The following is a 10,226-nucleotide window of genomic DNA, read 5'->3' on the forward strand; positions in this document are numbered from 1 at the left end:
TGTTTGTTTTTACTTCTGCTACTATTACTTTGTAGAGGTGCAAGCACTTCTCTCTCTTTTAGACATGGATTACTCCCTGCCCCCACCCCAAAAGGTATTTATTAAATCTCTAAATTTAGAAAATTACCCAGAGTTAGAAGCATGTGGTCTCAGATTCTTATGCAAATTCCCCTTTAATAATCCTAATGCAAGCAACCCTCCAATCAGAAGAATGCTGTCCCATCCCTGATACCTGATGCCAGCTTTCTGGTAATGTAGGCCACTGAAGCAAATCCAGAGAGATTGAGTTGGAAGACAGGAGGAGCATCTGAGATTCATTTGGTTACTGTGCTACCTCTCTCTCTCTCTCTCTCTCTCTCTCTCTCTCTCTCTCTCTCTCTCTCTCTCTCTCTCTCTCTCTCGTTGTTGCTTCCACCCATGAAGAATTTCAAAATGGGTTTCAGCTGAGACATTCCCAGTTGTGTCAAGAGTAAGGAGAAGGGGCAGCGTTTAAGAGAGACCAAATAGCAAGGACCTAAACTGAAGCGGAACATCGAGGAACATCCATGAAAGCATGAGGTGGCTCTTAGACAGCAGCTGGAAGAAATTTGGACACGCGGACAGAGGAAACTATGACTGGTTAACTAGTGAGCCAGGTGTCCCATTGCTGGAAACACAGCTACAGGTCTGTACACACCTCTTTCTGCTCCATTCAAGAATTTACAATTTCTTCTTTTAAGAAAGATGACTTAAAGACAGTTTTGATAAGAATTTGGACTGTGTAATATCAGATGAGCTGACTTGGGGAAATGCACTCTTCGTTTTATTCTCTGTTCTAGGGCCTCGTTTTTCTGTTCAACAACTTGAGAGAAAAGGACATTCTGTAGACAGAGATGCTAAAAAGTTTAGTCCAGAACTGAAAATGGGTTACAAAATTAGATAATTGTTCTTTCATCTGTTGTTTTCTTTCAAAATGCATCCCTCCTTGTCTCTCCTCCCACCCCACATCTCTCTCTATCTCTCTTGATCAGGTCTCTGCAAACCCTTCCACAGATGTTAGACTGAAGTGCTGAACTCTTATTCTCTAAGCTGTGCAAATTACTTCACAGAGTGTAGGGAACTGGCAAGGGGAGGGAGCGGGAGAAGCCTGTCAGAAATGAAAACACTGCCCTGAATGTAAAGAGGGAGAGTTCATAGATAATGAAAGAGACTTAAAAGATCACGTTTAGCCCTGGGGTGAATTAATATCCGAGGACAAACATTAAATACAGAAGAAATAACTTTGTCCACACTCCCTTAAAGAAGGTACTAACCATGCTGAATAAAAATAAATAAATCTGTCTTAGACCAGCATGTCTGCAATTAAGTCAGTTAGCAGTGCTATCCTATGCATGCCTATTCAGAAGTAAGTCCCCTGTGACAGGACCAAAACAATAGATTGTATATGACAATAAACTGATTTCTGCTGCTATCGCCTCATCCAAAACACCCCTCGGTTAAATGCAAAAATTCAATATGTGGGATTTTCTCGGCTCACTCACATATCCATTTGTTTTTCATTCACCAACACTTGATTCCATTCACTTGGTGGAACTTTTGAAATATATTGTGTCTGAGTTGCCACTGAATAATACAGAACCTCTGCCTGTGATGATAAATCTGGGACAATTCATGAGCATATTCACATCATTTACCTGATGTGAAAGTCAATGGGATTTATGAATGTGTATTTGTGGACTGGACCTCTGTTAAAAGTCACATCATATTAAATCTTGCACTTTGCATACACAAATCACCCCTGCTTTTGAATGAAACAATTTCCGCTTTACGCACAATTCTGCTTTAATTATTGATTCCAAGTGGAACCAGCCCCCTACCCACAGTGGTCACACAAGCAGATTTTTTCAGAGGAAAAACTAGTTAACAAAGAAATAAAACTGTTTTTCTTACCTCCGTAACAGGACTAATACATTCACGAATGGGTAGAACAACTTGCAAGAGCAGAGAGTCTCATGCAGACTTGGGGATAAGTAGTACACTATGTAATATGGTATCTGAATTCTTACCCTCTCCCCCCACTGAAAGTGCACCCTACCCACTCATTGGACTTAGGAGTTCCAGTTAGAGAAAAGTTTGAATTGCATGTGTTTTTAGTTTGTCACTTCTGAGCATTACATAACACGTAGAAGTATAATTCTGTGCCCTGCTAATAGCTCCTAGTCTCTATAATTTCCGTACCTAGGGATAGGAGAGAATTCCGTTGCAAATTTGCACTTCCCAAAACAATACATGTACCAAAATAAGTTGTCCTTTGAAATTTGCACTTCTCAGAATTTTGCAATACTGTTCTCCAGTCAAAAATGTGTACGAAACAGTGTACCTTAAGGAAACATGTGCATAAAAACACGTGTTCATAAAAATAACACACAGTATGTGTTATCTTAGGGAAAATTCCTTGCAAAAATGTGCTTATTAGGAAAAAATGCACAAAAATGCTGATGAATTTTCTTGAAAGTTTTCTTTTTTATAAAATGCAATGCAGAAAAGTGGTAAACTGAACTTGAGGCCGGAAAAAGGAAAAACTGAGGGAAACAAGAATTGATAGCTAGCCTGTTCCTAACTGTAATTAAGCCCAAGTATGCACTATTGAAATAATAAAATATTATTCCCTTGCCTACCCCTGCCTCCATTTTCCTCCTCTTCCTCTGTTGTTTTGCTTTTCTTAGTGTACATGCACATTTCTTTTTCCACAGCGCCATATATGATTTTGTAGATTTGTGAAAAATACAAAAGCCTGTAAATGTTCACTAAAATCTGTTCACCGGAGTTCTTAAGTGGAATGAGTGTACTTATCACAGTCCACACAGTGATTTTCCCCTCCCCACCTCGTCTGGGGGGGGGGGAATGATCTGTCTCCAGCCTCCATTATATCAGCCTCCCAAAAGCAACGTTTTCAGTCATCAGCTCGCTGACTATGATAAAGTTTTCTGCATCTATAAAGCATACAATATTCAAACACATCTGACGACTCATATTGAAAATCTATGCAACAAATGCTTTCACTGCTCCCGCATTTGGAAATATTGATTCTGCTTTCCCTAGCGAGGTATAAAAAACAGAGGGTAGAAGGCGCACTTAAGAGTCATTTGGAATGCATCCTGTTTGTGATTCAGCCATTAGGCTGCAAATTGTTCTAAAATGGAAGAGAAAAGTCACAGCTTTCCTTTATCCTATCCACCTCTCCCCACTACCACCAACTATATTATAAAGCCTTTATTTTAAGGAAAACAGTACTTAATTGTGAGATCATGTGCTATAAATGTTGAACATGTATCAGGTGGGGATGCCCATCTTATACTTTTAATTGAAGCCTTTTAAAACTCCCACTTCCCTCACCCAATGGCCAAAGGTTTCTTCACCACAGCTTTGCTATCTCTGCAGTGCTCCACTCTTCATGCACAAGAAACTTTTGGCGGGCACCAAACCTTAAATCAATATTAATTTCATTATTCTGCTATTTCTATAAATTTCCCAAAAATGATAATTACAATGAGTGTGATTTTACTTCATCATATGTGGCACTGTGGGTTATACCACAGAGCCTAGGGCTTGCCGATCAGAAGGTCGGCGGTTCGAATCCCCGCGACGGGGTGAGCTCCCATTGCTCGGTCGCAGCTCCTGCCAACCTAGCACTTCAGAAGCACGTCAAAGTGCAAGTAGATAAATAGGAACCGCTACAGCGGGAAGGTAAACGGCGTTTCCGTGTGCTGCTCTGGTTCACCAGAAGTGGCTTTGTCATGCTGGCCACATGACCTGGAAGCTGTACGCAGGCTCCCTCGGCCAATAACACAAGATGAGCGCTGCAACCCCAGAGTCGGTCACGACTGGACCTAATGGTCAGGGGTCCCTTTAACTTTATATTTTTAATGAGCCTATAGCAAATGAGTCTATAGCACTTTACTCAAAAACAAATAACCATGAGCACTACAGTAGTTTTTCCCTCTCTATATTGAGTTCCTAGTGCAATGTGGGAATGTTCATGCTCAATGCTATTTTTCTAGAAAAAGAGGTGCTAGAACTGTTCTTGAACACCTCCTTTGTTCTCTTACAATGGCAATGGCACCCACCTGAGATGTGCCAGAACTGAGTTCTGACTGGAAAAAAGCCCTGTTCATGCTGACTTGATTTCATGATGCATAAGGCACTCTGATATCAAGGAGAAGACTTTCCTTCTTAGTGCACATTGTGCATATTTGATACAATATTGCAATAGAACTCCAAAAGAAATTACACACAATAAAGGATGGTGCTGTGGTGTAGATCACTGAGCCTTGGGGCTTGCCGATCAGAAGGTCGGCGGTTTGAACCCCATGACAGGGTGAGCTCCCGTTGCTCTGTCCCAGCTCCTGCCAACCTAGGAGTTCGAAAGCACGTCAAAGTGCAAATAGATAAATAGGTAACCTGCATTTTTGTGTGCTGCTCTGGTTTCGCCAGAAGCGGCTTAGTCATGGTGGCCACATGACCTGGAAAAACTGTCTGTGGACAAATGCCAGCTCCCTCGGCCAGTAAAGCGAAATGAGCACCACAACCCCAGTCTTTCGTGACGGGACTTAACTGTCAGGGGTCCTTTAACTTTACCTTTTTAACTATGTGCTGCTTTGATCTAGGAATCAATGTCCTGAACATATGCTTTGAAAAGGAATGAGCACTCATGTGTTTACCATGTTCACACACAACAGAAAGCTGCAACTGGCTTCCATTCGCATGCATTGCAGACACTGCTGCATTCATCATAGGTAATATTGTGTATATTTTCTCATATGGAATTGACAATCAGGCACTGGGCATACTGAATGCTATCAATTGGTTTTTGAAGGCATGACATTTGTTCAAATGGAATGTGCACTTAGACACAACCAATGTATTCTAGAGTGCTAGCACATACTTGTGTGTATATATGGGAGGGAAAGCAATGCAAAAGCAGCTGAACTTATTTACATGTCATGGGGTTTAGGGGTTGTGGTTTAAGATTATTGTGCAGCAACAAATGTGAGGAGAAAAATCAATAGCATCCTTCAGCCTGACTATATATCTTCCCTGGTATTTCCTTAATCCACCCTCATTCTGTTTATTTCATACAAGACCATCAACAGTTATCCCTCCTATTTTTTAAGCCATATTGCTATCCTTCAAAATTATTTCCAAATGCCTCTTCCTCTGCGACTTTCCTCTAAGTTTATGTCACTTACTGTCAGTCTCTGATGTGTCATTCCCGCTATGCCTTATTTCATTGGTCACTAAGTTTTCTCAGCAACCACTGCATCACCTCTATGTTCTGCATTCTGGTAGTACTAAATACCAGGAGGTATTGCCTACAGGAGGACTGCCTATTGCTGAGCATTAATGAAAAACCAAAGCAGTTTGGGACCATTTGTACTGGCAAACATCCTCAATGTGACCCCTCTCAGCCAGATTGTTTAGGAAAGTATGAGCTGGCATTCTGAGGACAGACAGAATTCTATTCTATTCTGTGGACAGGCACTCTGGAAGACCCTCCCAACAGTAGGTGTGCATTCACAGAGCACTGGCTTACTTGTCAGACATCAACACACGTCCTGTACCAGGAGTGGCTGAGAGGAATGCCGGCGTAGATGACTTGTCATGGTCAGATCACTTCCTGTTGAGATTTAGGCTTTCAGCACCCTTTCCCCCCCAGCAGAGGTGCAGAGCTGTAGCTAGGTGATCCTGCGCCCCTGGCAGAACTGTCCAAATTGCGCCCCCTAGCCACAGACAAATTAGCTCTTCTTTCCACCTCTCCTCCAACCCCCTCCTTCCACCCATTCAGTTCACCCTCTATTTAAAACCATTTCTTATGAGGCAATAATTGATAAATTTATGGACATATTTTAAGCCAATTTTGCACACACACCCATCGCCTGCATCCCTGGCGGAGGCCCGCCTCACCCCCCCCCCCCTAGCTACGGCCCTGCAAAGGTGGGAGACCTATTAGGATGGTTTGCCCTCAGAGGCTGGTGGATCCAATGGGTTTCTGGATGCCTCTGGGAATTCCAGAGGTGCATCATTTGGCCTTTAGCATACATCCAGAAGATAGCAGTGTGGGACATTTTCTGGGTTTGTGGGCAGAAAGATCTTCACAGAAGCAGTTATTTAAAAATAATTAAAAAAGTAAATTTCAAGAGAGAAATCTGACATGTGCTCAATAGCACTCTCATTTCTCATTGAAAACAAGACCTGGGGCTGCAATTCTATACACATATATGTAACTAAGCCCCATTGAACTCAATGGGACTATGTCTGATTAAATATGCATAGAATTGCCTTGCAGAACTTGGGTCTCAACTATACAGCTGCAAAGAAAACATTGAAGTGTGCTGTAAAGTGCATTATACAAATGTGACACCAGGTGGCGATGGTGAGCTATGCCAAATTCAATACATTTTTCAAAACAGTTTGTTTTTTAAAGCATTTTCACAGCATTTTTTATATGTGTCGAGATTCCACTTTGGTATGGATTGTGCCTTGCTATTTTTCTTGACCTGCTTTATTTCATTGGTTGTGGTGCAAGATTAAAACTCCCTTTTTTGTAGAATAACCAGTAGCTATTTCTTCATGTCCTGCAGCGCAACCTGGTTTTGTTTCTGTGCTGTAACCTGAGCTGGTGGTAAAGTGAGGTGTTGGCATTCCCAAATGCCTGATACACTTTTCTCCTCTTGGTTGCTCTTTCAGAGTCAGCACAAAACAAGCTCAACCAAAGAAGATATTGAACCGTTCTTATGCATCATCCTGCCGGCTACCATGATGCTCTTTCTGGCATTCCTGTTGCTCTTCCTTTACAGACGCTGCCGACGTCGCAACCCTCAGGCTCAGATCTTCAGCATTGACCTCCCAGAGTCCCTTCCAGAGCATGAAGTGACTGACTTCCTCTCAGTGCTGCCCTGGAGCAGTGAGCAGAGTTTTCATTACTCCACTCTCCTCCCTGAAACTGCCTTTCTCACTGTATGCTTGCCTCCGTCATATGAGGAGGCCACCATGAAATCCTCAATGGAAGAGGACCACATCCAGCTCTTTCAAGATCCAGTGCCTCCTTACGAAGAGACAAAGCAGCAGTAAAACCTATTGAAATACCTGTGGCTGCAGTTCTCGTGGTTTAAAAGAAGGGGAGGGAAACTCCAAACAAGGGAACAGCTACAATCACAAAGGAACTTTGACTGGTTAATATGCTTAATTATTCCATCTTTAAACGGCACAGAAAACAAAACAAAAAACTCTACAAGATTGCTGTGTAGGAGAAAATTAATGCTGTACCTCAGATTTTTCACTTTTGACATAAGCAAAGGTGTTTGGGAAGGCTAAGTCTGAGCAATGTGGACTGTAGCAGCTGTGGTAAAAAACAATTATGCTGGAGATTTTTTTACACACAGACACACACACACCAATAACTGAAAGGGCTTTAACGTTGTTGTTGTTGTTGTTTTTAAATGCACTAACTTGTTGAAGATTTTAACGAATAGTCAAAAGTCAAAATACAGACTGCAATGACAATTAACATGAATCCGAAAAGTGAGGGCTGAAGGTGCCTATTTACCAGTTAATACCATCATTATGTTTGGCAGTGGGCTACTATTATGCTACAGGCCTTCCATTGTTCTTCTGACAGCTGTGAAGTCTGAATACAAGTAAAAGTGACCCAAAAAGGTCCAGCCCTTCTATGGAAGACAGACTTGTGGCAAGTAATGACACAACAATGCAGCAATGTGATAGGATCTACAGAGTGTACAGAACGATTTCACAATGTTTTATACTTTCAATTAAAGAATACACAAGTCATGTAACCATTCAGCTATGAGTGTAAGGTGGACTAAATCTAGCTAAATAATAAAATAAAGTTTTTCTTTTGGGGGGGGGGTTAATCACCTTTTAGTTTGCTTCTGCTCCCCACCCCCTTTCAAACAATGAGTCCTGCACTGGGAGAAAGGCAGGACATAATATATCTCTGTCTGCATAGGGATAGATGGTAAGCATAGAAACATAAACCGTATAACTCATCCGATGATGCTACCATGCCAGATAGCTCCCTTTTTGGCTGAAGAGCAGGATAAAACTCAAAGAAATGAAAACAAACCTCTGTCAAGAATATATCTGAATGTGCTGTCGAGGGTGTGTGTGCAGTTAATTAGGGAGTTGGATATGAGGATAATTCAGCTTTCATTGCCATCATTAATGAATAACATATATTCTCTTTTTCCCTTTATAAGAATTTGAAGAATAAAGTCAGTATGTTTTAGCAACCATGTATTCCCCATCTCTTGGTCACATTACACCAGGCATCCCCGGACTTCGGCCCTCCAGATGTTTTGGACTACAATTCCCATCTTCCCCGACCACTGGTCCTGTTAGCTAGGGATCATGGGAGTTGTAGGCCAAAACATCTGGAGGGCCGCAGTTTGGGGGTGCCTGCATTACACTCTTATGTATTTGCTTTCTTGCCATTTAAATTTTTACCCTTTGTGCCAATCTTCAATGAATCAATCAATAATTCTATTCCTATGCCACCTTTCCACAGTACAAACCATGCTCAAGGCAGCCCACAACGTGAAAAAATACACAATTATAACAGAAAAAGTATTCATAAGCAAAACATCAGAAAATGCACAACCAATTGGAACAACTTCCATGAAAAATCACAATAAGAGCTAAAATAAAGATACATAGTGATTATATATATATATCACTAACAGCAACAACCCCCCCCCCACACCAATCCCTTAAATACCCCAGCTCAAGATGTTTGGGACAAATTAATGTGTGTGCGTGAGTGAGAAGACAGTCTACACAGCCATATTCATAAATGTGAATATGCAATAGCTAACAAGATAGTTTTCATAGGTCACTTTGCACAACTAGCAGTGGTATCTAAGGTTAGTTATAGCCAGACCAGATTCACTGAAATTCAATGGGTATGATTTAGTTGGATATCATCCCAGAGTGTTAATGCAGTATTGATTAATGGAAAGTTTTTATTTGATAATGACAAGCTCACATGGCCATGTGCATTGAACCAGGGACAAATAATTGCCTGGTAAATTAATTTTTACCTCAGATGACCTATGTTGGTGCTGATAGCATATGTGGGTGCTACATTCACACCCGTTTCAGGTAAACTTTAATCCAGATATAGAAATCATTTCATAATGGGCCAGTAAGTAATGAGTTATTTGACTTCCCTTCATCAATATCAAACCACAACCATAAGATTATTCTAACATTGTATCAGCATATGACCTACATGACAGAGTTTTTAGCCTTGTTCCTTACTTATTTTTAGTAATTGTTACAGAGCACTGGGAGGTCAATAGGAGGCCAATAGGCCATTCTTATTTAAAATCAAGCTAACTGACAGAGGCTTAACAAATTGGATTATTTGGTAGTGCACTGAAGTAATAAATATTGAGGAAAACTAATACAGTCGGACTTCCACTAATCTGCAATTTTGACAAAGGTTTACTTTCCATTTCTTCTTGACGTTCTACTGAACTAAGATGTTTTATGGAAGCCTAGCATTCTACAACCATTAAATAAATTGTCATTTGCCTAGCCGCCACCCCTCTCATTTCATTGCATGCAGATCACTAGTGTACTAAGGTGACCTACATGCTCAATAGCAATAGCTAGGGCACCCAGGAGCAAATTTGTCAGTGGCTCTATGCAGCTCAGTGTGATGAGTGTCTCAGCAAATACCAGACATCCTCCAGAGTGTTAAGGAATACACTGATTTCCATAAGTCTCTGTGGGTGGACCATCACATTGGTGCCCCACCCTTGCAGACTGAAGCAACCACATCCAGCCCAACTCTGTGTAGAATATTATTGAGGCTTATTATTTGCTGGCCACCAATTCATTTCTGGGCCCAATTCAAAGTGCTCACATTAGTGTTTACAGCCCTAAATGACTTTGGCCCCAAGTATCTGAAAGACTTATTGGCATAGGAACTTAAGAGTGGCCTGTGAGAGCCATACAACTAGCTCAGACCTCCTCATCTGCCTCAGGTCCTGTGAATCAACAACATGTGATAGTCTACATATGGTAGATTAGAGCACAGGTGATCCCCTCTCAACACCTGCCATCTCCCTCCTGTCTTGGTCTCCCATTTTCAAAGTTGACATGATAGCTGCTATACCACAGTCACTGATACAAGCTCATGCAAGACTACTCAGGATATAAATGAT

General features: G+C 41.4%; 1 protein-coding gene across 1 annotated transcript; it reads left to right on the forward strand.

Moving 5' to 3' along the window:
• Positions 1-229: 229 nt before the first annotated feature.
• On the forward strand, positions 230-8,687 carry SMIM28 (small integral membrane protein 28). The gene is made up of 2 exons (XM_035108879.2): positions 230-664; positions 6,727-8,687. Exons 1-2 carry the CDS (start codon positions 554-556, stop codon positions 7,108-7,110), a joined length of 495 nt encoding a protein of 164 aa, XP_034964770.1. The 5' UTR covers positions 230-553; the 3' UTR covers positions 7,111-8,687.
• The last annotated feature ends 1,539 nt before the right edge of the window (positions 8,688-10,226 follow it).

Source organism: Zootoca vivipara, chromosome 3 (genome assembly GCF_963506605.1).
Source record: "Zootoca vivipara chromosome 3, rZooViv1.1, whole genome shotgun sequence".
NCBI classification, from domain to species: Eukaryota; Metazoa; Chordata; class Lepidosauria; order Squamata; family Lacertidae; genus Zootoca; species Zootoca vivipara.

Coding starts and splice junctions, on each gene's coding strand:
- SMIM28 (XM_035108879.2), top strand. CDS start 554: ATGAGGTGGCTCTTAGACAGCAGCTGGAAGAAATTTGGACACGCGGAC. Junction 665..6,726: donor TGCTGGAAACACAGCTACAG/GTCTGTACACAC, acceptor TTGCTCTTTCAG/AGTCAGCACAAAACAAGCTC.